Source organism: Narcine bancroftii, chromosome 4 (assembly GCF_036971445.1).
Source record: "Narcine bancroftii isolate sNarBan1 chromosome 4, sNarBan1.hap1, whole genome shotgun sequence".
Lineage (NCBI taxonomy): Eukaryota > Metazoa > Chordata > Chondrichthyes > Torpediniformes > Narcinidae > Narcine > Narcine bancroftii.
Window position 1 is genome coordinate 103,300,093 of NC_091472.1, and position 13,433 is coordinate 103,313,525.

The window sequence follows — 13,433 nt, forward strand, 5'->3', positions numbered from 1 at the left end:
GCAGCAATTATCAAGGATCCGCACCACCCAGCACATACTCTGTGGTCACTGCTACCATCAGGAAAAAGATTTTGGTCCCACAAAATTTGCACCACCAGGTTCAGGAACAGCTACTACCCCTCCACCATCAGACTCCTCAACAATAAACTCAATCAGGCACTCATTTAGGGACTCTCATGTGCACTTTATTGATTTTTTAAAATTCTCTCTATTGCACGGTCAGTTTATTTATTATCTGTTTACAGTTCTTTTATTTGTTTGCATATATATGCTGTTCAGTTTTTTTTTGCTCTACCAATAAGTGGTAATTCTGCTTTGCCTGCAGATAAAGAATCTCAGGGTTGTATGTGATTTTCGGGTATATACTCCTGGCAATCTGAAATCTGAATCTGAGCCCTTCGTCAAGGGCTTAATCTTGAAACTTTGGTTATGTATTTTTGCCATAAAGAGTGTTGAGTTTCTCCAGCATTTTTGTGTTTTTAAACTACAATCACAGTTAACTATTGCTATTTAACCAGGTGTTGCTCTGTACCAGTACGTTTAATTCCACTGATCCTGTCAATACTGTACCTCCAACACCAGGTCATATAGAGGGTATCTGAGAAAATGGCCTGCTTTAGGAGTTCCCAGGGTCTGTCTGTGATCTATAAGCCACGAACTGGTGGAGTGGTTTCAATTTGCATGGATAGGTGCTGAAGCTGGCGTTATGGGGAGCTGTGCGCGGTTAGCATAGCGCAACACTATTCCAGCACCTGTGACCTGGGTTCGATCCTGACCCAATAGCACCTGTAATATTTTTTGGAAAACAGCTCGCCCTATTCAAGTGGCCTGTAAATGCTGGCTTTGCCATTGACACCCACGTCTCTTCATAGTATGTTTATTGTTTTAAAAAAAAAATGTTTTGAGGTATAAATTGTGGGTATCATTTGAGGAAGGACTGGAGCATCTCGTGGGTTAGGACAGGTTTATATGCTTATGAATTTGTGTCTCAGCCTGGTGCCTGACGTCTGATAGATTGCAGCATACAGACATTATTAAGATTTTCCAATATTTCGGCAAATTGTCAGGTTTGATCTCTCAAATTCATCACAAATGATGTTATCTTTCTATCCGTGCTCTGATTGTGGCACAATCCACCTTTTACTCTGTATAATAAGAATTTGAGAAGAAATTGAAAAATCAAGGGGAACAGCAGCTGTGGTGCAACCAAACCAGGAGAAAGTAGTTCCGTGACCTTCGCAGCTTTTTCAGGAAATGCATCTCCAGGACCGGCAAGATGTCCAGGTGTTTGGAAAGGAAACCCATCAAATATTAACTGCATTTTCCTTGTCAACATATGACTTCATAAAATAAATTAACCATTTCCTCTTCACATAGATCAGTGGTTCTCAACCTTTTTCTTTACACTCGCATACTACTTTAAGTATTCCCTATGCCATAGGTGCTCTGTGACTCGTAAGGGATTCCTTAAGGTGGTATGTGGGTGGAAAGAAAAAGTTGAAAACCACTGTTTTAATCCCAAATTGACTCATTATGTGCACTTCATAACTCTAAAGGAAATGGGCCAATAACAATTTTTCTCAAGCAAAATATTTCAGAAACAATTGGATCTAGAGCAGTGGTTCTCATCCTTCCCTTCCCACTCACATACCACCTGAAGCAATCCCTTACAAATGACAGAGGACTGATGGCATAGGGATTACTTCAGGTGGTATGTGAGTGGAAAGAAAAAGGTTGAGAACCACTGACATAGATGGAGCTAATTGAACTGTGAATGAATAGTCACAAGCCTGCTAATTGAGTCGTGGAGTCCCACAGCACAGAAACAGGCCCCAAGGCTCACCTTGTCTCTTCCCTCCTGCTGTTGACCCACATCTGAAAATCCAATAAACAACATCTACTGTCTCTTTTGCTTGTGATGCTCATTAGTTTCTCAAAGAATTCCAACAAATCTATCAGGCAAGGTTTTCCCAGAAGAAAACCATGCTGACCAGCCTATTTTATCTTGGGCTTTAAAATTTTCCAAAACCTCACCCTTAATAATGGACTCCAGAACCTTGCCGATCATTGAAGTCGGGCTAATTGGCCTATAATTTCCTGTTTTTTGACTTTCCCCCTTTATCAAGTGTGGAGTTGACATTTTGCAATTTGCCAGTCGTCTGGAACAATTCCTGACTCTTGTGATTCCTGAAAGATCACTACAGATACTTTTGCAATCTCTTGAGCTACCTCTTTCAGAACCCTGGGCTGAGGTCCATCCAATCCAAGCGAGTTATCCACCTTCAGACAGTTCAGGTTCCCAATCACCTTCTCTTTAGTAATAATGACTACATTCACTTCTGTCCCAGACTTGAATTTTTGGCATATTGCTGGTGTTTTCTATTACCACTTCTCCAGTGTCATTTTCCACCAGTGCAATGTCCATTCTTGCCTATTTTACCCTTAATATATCTGGAAAAACATTTGGTATCCACTTGTATTATTGGTTAGCTTATCTTTATATTTCATCTTGTTGCTTTCAGTTGCCTTCTGTTGGTTTTTAATAGCTACCCTATTCCCCGGCTTCCCTCTCATTTTTGCTGCACTGTATGCTCTCTCTTTCACTTTTACGCTGTTTTTGACTTCCATTGTCAGCCAGTTGTCTCATCCTCCCTTTAGAATGCTTCTTTGGGATGAAACAATCCTGCATCTTCCAGATTTTTCCCAGGAACTCCTACCATTGCTGCTCCGCTGTCTTCTTTGCTGGGGTCCCCGTCTAATCAACTTTGGCCGCTCCTCTCCCATGCTCTGCAGTTATCTTTACTCATCTATAATGTATACCTTGATGAAGGGCTCAAGCTTGAAGCATCGGTTATGTATTTTTACCGTTGCTATATAAAGGACACTGTTTGACCTACTGACTTTCTCCAACATTGCGTGATTTTATTATAATACTAACACACCTGATTTTAGTGTCTCCCTCCTGAACTGCAGAGTGAATTCTACCTCCTTAATCTCCCAAACCAAATCCAGTTATTTGCACAGCATCAAATCCAGAATTGTTTTTCCCTCGTGGGCTTGACCACAAGCTGCCTTGAAAACACATCATGTAAGCATTCCACAAATTCCTTCTCTGGGATCCAGTGCCAACGTGATTTTCCTAGTCTACTTGTATACTGAAGTTCCCCATGACCACCGTACATTGCCTTTCTTGCATGTCTTCTAAACTGTTGTAATTTGCATCCCAGATCCTGGCTTCTCTGGGAGGCCTGGATGCAACTCCCTTCATGGTGTTTTTACCCTTGCAGTTTCTCAACTCTACCCACAAGGATCCTCCATCCTCTGATCCCATCTCACTTGTTCACGATTTGATTTCGCTTTTTTACCAACAGAGCCACTCTGCCCACTTGACTGTCTTTTCAATAGGATGCGTATCCTTGGATGTTTAACTCCCAGCTGTGATCCTCCTTCAAACACGTCTCTGTCATGCCTACAACAGCGTACCTGCTAGTTTCTAACTGCGCTTTAAGCTCATCTACCTTGTTTCATACACTGTGTGCATTTAAATTCAGCAACTTCAGTCCTGTGTTTATCACCCTTCTCATATTTGTCTGTAATATTCCTTTTTTTTTAAAACCTTATTTAAAGATTTTATCACTTGAATAAAACAAAAAAAATTACATTTAAAGAAAAATAAAAATAAAGTAATTATTACAACACAATATTAATGACCTAACTTAAATCAATCCAACCCCCCCCCCCCCCCCATATGTACGGCCACTAAAAAAAATCTATATATATATAAAAAACCCCACCCTTCTCCCCCCCCAAATAAAGAGTGAAGAATTAATAAAGTTAATATATATTAAAAAAAACACTCATAAACAAAAAAAAATAACAGGTAAAAATACTAATAAAAAATGTTATCAAATCTAAAATATCACACATAAAACATGTTTAAGTCAAACTTAATTGCATGTACTTAACAAATGGAGTCCACTTCAGCTTATAAAAAGACATCTTATCTTGAGTTGAAAAAGATATCTTTTCCATAATTAAACAAGACTTCATCTCTAAATACCACCTATCTAAGGTTAATATATTTCTGTCTTTCCAAGTAAGCGCTATACATTTCTTGGCCACCGCTAAGGCTAAATAGATAAAAGAAATCTGATAATCATAATCATGGAAATTTGTCAGAATAGTATTCGGAAATTGATCAATGCTAGATTAGCAATGATTAATTATAATTTTATACATCAATTATATTTAACACCAGAGAAATTTAAAAAATTTGGTCTTAGTAAGTCAGATTGTTGTTTTCGTTGTGATCAGACGGCCAATACTTTTTTACATACTGCTTGGTTTTGTGATCGATTGCAACAGTTTTGGAAAGGTATTCAATCTATATTTAATAGTTTATATAATATCTATGTTGTCTGTAATATTCCTGAGATTAAATTCTTATTGCTTTCTAAACTTTCTGTCCTTTTTTTTTATTCTGTGGACTTCAATCACCTGTTGTGTACTCTCCTTCCCTATCTCCAATCTGTTGAATCCAGTCAAGAGAACTTCCTTGTTATTGTACCCAGAAATAAAATAATATAGAATTATATTACAAAATTATGAAAGGGATAGATGAGATAGAGGCATGATAGTTTTGTTGTCTTATAGGTGAGACTGAAACTGGGAAATTAGCATCAAGAGTCGTGGGAGTAGATTTGGGATGGAGATGAGAAGGAACTCCTTCTTCCAGAGACCACTGAATCTGTGGAGTTCTCTGCCCAAGAAGGCATTAGAGGTAGCCTCATTAAGGCAGTAATATTTTTGCATACCAAAGCAATTAAAGGTTTTGGGGAACATTCAAGTAGGTGGAGCTGAGTCCACGGCCAGATCAACCATGATCTAAATGAATGGCGGACCAGATGGCCAACTGCTGCTTCTGTTTACAATGGACGTCAGGATTGGTGATGAGGAATAAGATGACATATAATAAGAATAAGAATAGAGTGAGTTTACGTGAAGACACTAAATGCAGTGCTTGAAGTTTGTGTGTTGTGTGCATTCAGTTGCATAGAATAGAAGAGCAGTAGAAATGGGCAGACTGGTTTGCAGCCTGGTTATTTGAGCTAGAGTTTGGAGCACTGGTCTGTTTAGTTTACTGCAAGTTCAGTTGACTGGCTTGTGTGCATGTTTCTTTTGGTATTGAGCAGGCCAGCTCCCTCTCAGTATTCCGTGTGTTGAGAAGCATTCATTCAAGTGACTTCCTACCATGTTTATCTCAAATTATTTTCTGTTTTTCCTCCTTTTTTTTAACAGGCAAATAATCCTTTGAAATGTGTTCTCATTTGCATTTGACTAATACCCTGTAGATAGATATGTTTAACTTCAACATATTGTGTGGTTGAAACAGTCATTGTATATTTCTCACTTTCTAGAAGTCTGCCAATTACAAGTTTGGTATCTGTTCTCATTACCACAAATCATAAAAAAGAAAACTGGACTTGCCTTTTGGTCTTTCACTCTATCACCACATTCAATTGAATGGTTCCTGTCAAGTACAACAGTGTACAGTGATAAATTTCCCATTGATTCAACTTTACAAAGCACTGATTGATGCCTCTGGAAAACACATTGACCTGATAAATTGTGTATTGTTTGCAGGCTTCACTATTCCAATGATTCGACCAGATAAGCAATAAGTGGATATCTTGAGATGTGTTCTGCATCCACCAAATGACCTAAACAAGCACGGGCTTGTTGGGCCAAATAGCCTGTTTCTGTGCTCTCTCGCCTGCTGTTTGGCTCTGACTTTTGGAAATCATTCAAGTTGATAGCTGATGGCTTGATTGCATGCAGCAAGCGTTTGGCAGGAACAGCTGCAGAGGTAACCTGGCAATCTGCCTTTAACGTTTTCCAAGATGTACAGGAGGACCATGGCTTCTGTTGAACACATTGGTCTGAGATCTCCAGGCCCACCTCCACCAAGACCTTGTTGAATTGCTCCAACCTCAGCATAGGTCTTCAGAACTCGGTGCACTCAAAGTCCTCACTGGTTAGATACTCAAGCCACTGAATGACTTAAGCTCTTAAAATGTGACATGGAGGTGAGAGCACTCCCAAACTAGTTGGAACTACCATTCCTTGAGGAACACTGAGGTGACTTTGAAGTGCATTAACTGGGCCTAGACCTTCTTGGGGTTCAACCTGGTCTCAATTGTGAGAGAGTAAAATACTTGATGCAAAGAGAAGTGGTGTTTAACCTAAGGACCAAATTTTGCATCAGGCTCCAGGTTATGTCAATACTTCACCTTGAGGGGAGATGATCATTTATTTGATCTGTCAATCAGGTTTGTTGAGCAGCAAGTGATTGAGTATTAATTTTGTTTGTGTCATTTATGTGTTACTATTCTTGGGCGCCAGAAGCTTTCTGCTGTTAACAGGAGATGTTACGTGTTATTTTCTAAATTAATTGACTTCATGATCGGCTGACGTTTAAAACCCTCCTCGCTCGCATAGGTGCAACTTGCTTCGTGCTGGAGAAATTCAGCGGGTCAGACAGTGTTAGGGGAATGTAATAGACCGTTGACTGTTCTTACCGGATACAGTCTGACCCACTAGGTTGTTCCAGCACTTTGTGTGTTGCTCCATATTTCCAGCATCTACAGACCTGTTATTTACCCAACGTACTGTTGTCTTTAAGTTTTCTGTGCAATTAAAGTTTTTACTGTAATGCACAACTATCTTAAGAATCTAACTGCATGTCATGGGTCTAAATATATTTGACACTGGCTCCACATGGGACTTGATCAGATAAACTTGTTTGTAATTGAAACCATGGTATCGGAGGCAAGGCCAGCATTTGTTTATTGTTCCAAGTGCTCTTGAGAAGGTGGTGGTGAGTTGCTGCTCATGTCTTCACTGATGGGAGGTGTATGAATCAAATGGGGGATGGAACCTAATGCCAGTACAAGTCAGAATGTGGAACAGTGCAGTGCAGGAACAGGCCCTTCCAGCCACCATAATCCCATTTGCTTGTACATGGTCTGTATCACTCTGTTCCCAGCCTAGGCTTATACAGTCCAAATGCCTCATAGAAGTTGTTATTGTCTCCATTTCCCCTGGTGGTGCATTTGAGGCATCTACAAAACTGTGGTTTCTAGCTCATAGCTAATGGACTCCTCTATCTTGCTGAACCTCCTGCACCTTCCCCAAAACCTCCACATCCTTCCAACGCGACCGTGACCAGAATATTCCAAATTCATCAAACTTTTCATTTCATCAAAATTGCTCATCAATATTCCAAATGAGACCCAACTAAAGCCTGGTTCGAGTGTGGAGGATGTCTATCCAGGTAGACTCAGGAGTTTGTTTCTACATGCAAATGTGACAATGTGATACAAAAATAATGGTAGAGAGCAGAGTGTGGCAGCAATTGTATGAAGCCCACAGTCCATTTCTGGGGAACAGCGTACAGCTTTGAGCACTTCATCTTTAGGAGAGTGTGTTACATTTGGAAGCCTTGAAGATTAATCAGTATGTTAAATTCCCAGGGTTGGTCTATGAGAAGAAATTATACAAGATAGACCTGTATATTCTCAGAATTATAGATTGATTTATATTCTCAGAATTATAGTTTGATTTTTTTTGAAGGGCGGTTGGCGTAGCAATTAGTGCAACGTCGTCACAACGCAAGTGATTGAGACCGGGGTTCAAATCACACGTTGTCTGTAAGGAGTTTGTACGTTCTCTCCGCGCCTGTGGGCTTTTCCCGGGGGCTCCTGTTTCCTCCCACCATTCAAAGAAATGTACAGGGGCTGTAGGTCACTTGGGTGGCATGGGCCAAAAGAGCCTGTTACCATGCTATATGTCTAAATTTTAAAGAAATAAATAAATTGGAAACAATGGGATGGCTGGAAGTCACTGGTGAAGAAGTCTACGATGAAGCAAAGCAAACTAAAATCATATTTGGAGATGGGCAGGGAGAAGTCAGGAGAAAGAGTTCTTTCAGAAACGTTGAACGTGCCCACTAAAGTCCCAGTAAATGCTGTTCAATTAACTTTTGTGCCTGGGATTGATGGAAACTTGCTGAAGTAAGGATGTGGAGCCAAGGCAAGGGGATGGTGAGACATATCAGCCATGATCTCATTAAAATGGCGCAACAGGCACCAGTGCATTGACTTTTGTTTGTTCTGTCTGGTTTTGCAGACATTTGGAAAATTATTTCTGGTTGAAGCTGAGGTACTGAATGGTTGGGTTTAAGGCAGTAATGAAAGACAAAAGCTGGAGGTGCTGGAATGTTGTGCATGCAAAAAAAATTGCTGGAGGGCTCGGACAGCAGCCATGGGAAATGGTCAGTCAATGTTTCCGGTCAGGACCTTTACCAAGACAAAAATAGAATAGATGATGTGTATAAATGGGGAAGAACCTAGAGGTGATCGGGTGTTGGACAGAGGGTGTGAGAGGTTGAGAGACCATTAGGAAGGATGGGAGGAAAGAAATGTTTGAGAAAAAATGTACAGGAGTAGGTAAAGAGGACTTAGAAACAGTGGAATTAGATGGAAATGGGGTTACCTGAAATTAGCAAAATTAATCATCATACCATGAGGTTTAAGCTGTGCAGAAGAAATATAGTGTTTCTCAAGTTTACGTTTGGCCTCTCCCTGACAACAGATAAGGACACACATGCGACTCTAGGAATGATTATGGATTTCACATGGTTAGTCACAGGAAGCTCAATCTTACTTTTTAAATATTTTTATTGCTTTGAAGAGAAATTCTTGTACGCAATGCTCAAATAAAGTAGAAATTCCCTTATGAAAACTTCACCTCATATTCCACTATTACAGCATATTCGTTGTTGGTTAGCTAACTGGACTAATTCTACTTGTAAAGAAAAAAAGAAAAAGACATTCCCACCCCACCTCGGTTCTAATCCTACTCTTCCCACTAAACATGGTCACCAACGAATAATATGTAAAGAATCGAGTCTCGGTTCCTGGACATCGAACAGGAAACACCCAGAGCACCCCAGCCTACGTATTCAAGTTATAATAGTAGTCCATAAAAGGGCCCCATATCTTGTCAAATTCAATCTTGATCTCGTTAATCTTTGATCTAATTTTCTTCCATCTCAACCAAGACCTAATATCCTGTACCCATTGCATATGAGTTGGTGCTAAGCTATCTTTCCATTTCATCAAAATTGCTCACCTGGCTATCAGTGAAGTGAAAGCTACTATTCTTTTTTTGAATTAAGTTCAAGGAAATATTTTCCTCTTGAGAATAGTCAAACAAAGCAATAAAAGGGCACAGTTCCAATTTAATCCTAAGAATCTCTGAGAAAATTTGGAAAAATTGTTCCCAAAATTCTCTTTGTTTTGGACATTCCCAAAACATGAGTCAAAAAGGCCTCAAATATTTTACATTTATCACATATTGGATCAACATCAGAATAAAAATGAGATAGTTTATCTTTGGACATATGTATTCTATGCATCACTTTAAATTGTATTAAACAATGTCGTGCACAGAATGAAGTATTATTAATCAGATCAAGTGTGGTATCCCAGTCTTCATCTGGAATTGATATATTCAAATCTCATTCCCATTCATTCTTGATTCCTCTCCCTGAACATATTCTTAGAGCCATCAAGTCATTATGAATAGTTGCTATCAATCCAGCAACGTTAGACCCACACACAGCGTGCAGGTGTTCGGAGAGGTGGTTACCCAATCTGCAGTTGGTTTCACTGATGTAGAGGAGGTCAGTGATATTTTAGAGGCCAAAATGGAGGTGAATTCAATGGATTAGAGAGAGGGAGACACAAGGTTGTGGAGGATTTGATGAAAAGTAATAATTTTCAAACGGAGGCTATGACTTTAGTTTTCTGGATGTTCTGATTGTAGTGTCTTGCCTTTCAGTAACTGAAGCTGGCTTTGGGGCTGACATCGGGATGGAGAAGTTCTTCAACATCAAGTGCCGGGCTTCGGGCCTTCAGCCTGACGTGGTGGTGCTTGTGGCAACAATCCGAGCCCTCAAGATGCACGGGGGTGGGCCCAGTGTGAGTATACATGGGCAGCCGGGTGGCTGCTCAAGGGTGAAGCTGTACCCCAACTCTTAGATAAGGATTGTCTCATCCCAAGCTGTAGTCCAACGGTCTTGCAGCAACGCAGCATAAAAGTTGAGCATGGGACCTGAAATTCTGAATGTCAGAGAGTTTATCTGTGGCCCGCAGCTAGCTCTAGTGTTGTCAGTCAAAGCCGATTACGTTGAACCACACAGAACAGGAACAGGCCCTTCAGCCCATGTGATTCAGATTTTAGACAGTACATACATGACATCATATATAACCCTGAGAATTTTTTTTTCCTGTGGGCTAGGCAGAATTATCACTTAATTTTAGTAGTGGTAGAAAAACTGTACACCGCAAATATATGTAAACAAATAAAGAACTGTTAACATAACAAATGAAGGCAAACTGTGCAATGCAGAGAAATTTTTTTAAAATATCAATAAAGCCCACAAGTAAGAGCCCTTACTTGAATCTCTGATTGAGTTTGTGGTTGAGGAGTCGCAGCTGTTCCTGAACCTGGTGGTATGAGTCTTGTGTCACCTATACCTCTTTCCTGTTGGCAGCAGCGAGAACAGAGTGTGCGCTGGGTGGTGAGGGTCTTTGATGATTGCTGCTGCTCTCCCTGTTCCCTGTAGATGTTCTCGATAATGGGGAAGGTTTTGCCTGTGATGTCCTGGGATGTGTCCACTCAGGGGTATTGGTGTCCCCATACCAGATCGTGAATGTAACCAGTCAGTATACTTTATACCACACATCTGTAGAAATTTGCTTGGGTTTATGGTGTCGTAACAAACCTCCGCAAACTCCTGAGGTAGTCAAGGCACTGACTTGCTTTCTTCACGATGCCGTTGGGGTGTTGGGTCCAGGAAAGATCTTCCAAGATGGTGCATGCTGAATGTGACGTCAAAAATCAAACTACAATTCTGCACTGGGTAGATTTCTCTCCATCCCCTTCATATTTAGGTGTCTGTCTCAAAGATTCTTAAATACAATATCTGCTTCCACCACTACTCCTGTCAGCCCGTTCCAAACACCACTCACCTCCCTTAAATCTTCTCCCCCTCAAGATAAATGTGTGTCCTCTGATGTGTGATACTTTTGCTCTGGGGAAAATATCCTGACCTTATCACTGGCTCTCTTGATTTTATACACCTCGGGACACCAAGAGTAAACAGCCCAGGTTCATCCATTCTCTTCCCATAGCTCATAATCTCTAAACCAGATGACATCCTGGTATTATCTCTTCTGTTCCGTTCCAAAGCTTCCATATCCTTCCTGTAAGGGGGTAACCAGAGTGTGGAGCTTTAGTTTCTGCAGTAACCTCCATGCCTGCTGTGGTCAGGTTTTAATTTTGTCTTAGTGGACACAAAACTTTTACAATTGAGATGTTAAATTCGAGTAGTTATCTTGTCATCCTGGTGAGTGTAAAATAGGATGAGATAAAAGCAGATGCTTTCTGTACTTGCCAAACAGGTTGATTCTGAAGCATTTTGAGATGTCCTGAAGTTGGGAGAATCCGCTGAAGTTAGTTCTACCTGGTCTCTGCTGATTTTATTTTTGCATTTGGCTTTTATAAAACATAACCTCGACCTCATCTCTGCACTTCCAAATTTGGCAAAGATTTAAATTGATGGCTAACTGATTAATTTGTTCTCTTTCAGGTTACTGCAGGCAAGCCCCTATCTAAAGAGTACACTGAAGAGGTGAGTAGATCTCCACAGAGACCAGAACCTGCTTCAGTGTTCCCTGGTGATTTAATTTGTGTTAATGATCTTTGTCTTGTCCATTTGATATTTTCTAACCTTATTTCTGTGGAATCTGAATATGAGCAACCTGCCCACATCCATATATAAAATCCACCTAAATGGTCTTGAAAACCCATATATATGTGTGTGTATATATATATATATATATATATATATATATATTGAGAATTCATGTAAAATTGAAATGCCTGCATTTCAAGTCCCATGAGTGACTAAAAGCTTGAACGTGGCCGTCGATTATCTATTTCCTGGACTCTGCAGGTTGGAGTTGTGGTGTTCCCGTGTCCTTGCTGTCCTTGTTCTCACGTAGTGGAGGGTGCAGGGGCAGACAGTTGCTTCGGTGATTAAGTGAAATGCTTCCTGCGGATGGTATCTTCCAAAGCCTGGTAAATGGGGGGTGAGGGAAGTGAACAATGGGGGTGGTAAATTCAGTTCTTTGTGTTGAAACTGGACTTGGCCAGGCAAATGGAGAGTATTCCATCAGACTTGTGGCTGATGGAAAGGCTTGGAGGTGAGGCATTTGTACCAGTTACCCATGATCTGAACTGTCTCGAAGCTGCAGGATCTGACTGGGCATTAGTTAAATTACCTGATTGTTAGTAATCCCAGAGTGTTAATGACAGGGGAAGTCAGTGATGTCATGGGTAAATGGTTAGACTTGCTCAAGTTTTCATCAGATTCTGTCCTCTATCTCTGCTGTTAATGTTGGGATTGTTTGATCTTGAGCCCTTTTCTAGTTTGTTTTTCTAAACCTTTCTGATTGATTACTGATGTAAATTAGAAGCAATCATGGCCCCAGTGCTCATGAATGAAGTGTATTGCACCTATGACTCTCACCTGTAAACAAAGCCTTGTTCTTGCATAGACTTCATGCAGCTGTTGATTAGTTCTGGGAATAGGCTGTAGGATGTACCTCGGACAACTTGATTGTGACCTAACTGTGTTCCTGAACTTAACAATGTCCACCAGATTACTTTGGCCTCTTTCCACAAGGCAGAAAGTTTCTTGCCTCTCAACTTCCTTCTCTCCCTGTCAAAGTCTTTCAGAAATTGTCAAGTCGATAAAGGTTTTGATTTTTCACTCATTCCAATTGCTTTTTTCCTTTAGTAATGTAGCGGCAGCTATGCTGCCCCTGAAAGAACACACGCAACCAGATGGGTTGCGCTCAGTGAGCAGACTGGTTTATTGCAGGCTGCTGGGCTGTACTTATATTCCCAGCCAGGACCTGGCTGAGAACCGCGCTGGAGGGCGCTGGCGTCACCCGGGCGTCACGTGGTCCCCCAGCGCAGGCTTCTGAGCCCCGTGTTGGGAGGAGGGAATGTTGGCCGGCTGCCCCGCCACGTGGCTTACAAGCGGGGCCAGTTCGCATGCTTCGTGGTGAGCCGCCACAGTAACTTGATTGTACAGTACGACTCCGATTTTCCAAAATAGGATTCTCCAAAATCACAAATCCTCATTTATCCAAAATTTTTTTTGAGCAGAACTGACCTCACAGGCTGAAAAAAAATTCACTGGACATGAAATTAGAATGACGACTATCCTTGTGTCAGGTAACTCCCTCCCTTCTCTCTTTCCATTTCTTCTTTACCTTCCCCTATTGAATTTTCTCTTC

The 13,433-nt window shown here is 40.8% G+C and overlaps 1 protein-coding gene across 4 annotated transcripts in view; it reads left to right on the forward strand.

The window, feature by feature from the left end:
• The window catches only part of mthfd1l (methylenetetrahydrofolate dehydrogenase (NADP+ dependent) 1 like), a 198,225-nt gene that overhangs the window by 118,676 nt on the left and 66,116 nt on the right, over positions 1 to 13,433 (forward strand). For all 4 annotated transcript variants that reach the window (XR_011355972.1, XM_069932267.1, XM_069932269.1 and 1 more), the window contains exons 21-22: positions 9,904 to 10,043; positions 11,717 to 11,758. Coding sequence is in view for 3 of the 4 variants with exons in the window: in XM_069932267.1 (XP_069788368.1) it covers positions 9,904 to 10,043; positions 11,717 to 11,758 (182 nt within the window). In the remaining variant the exon portion in view is untranslated. The remainder of the gene's footprint in view (positions 1 to 9,903; positions 10,044 to 11,716; positions 11,759 to 13,433) is intronic.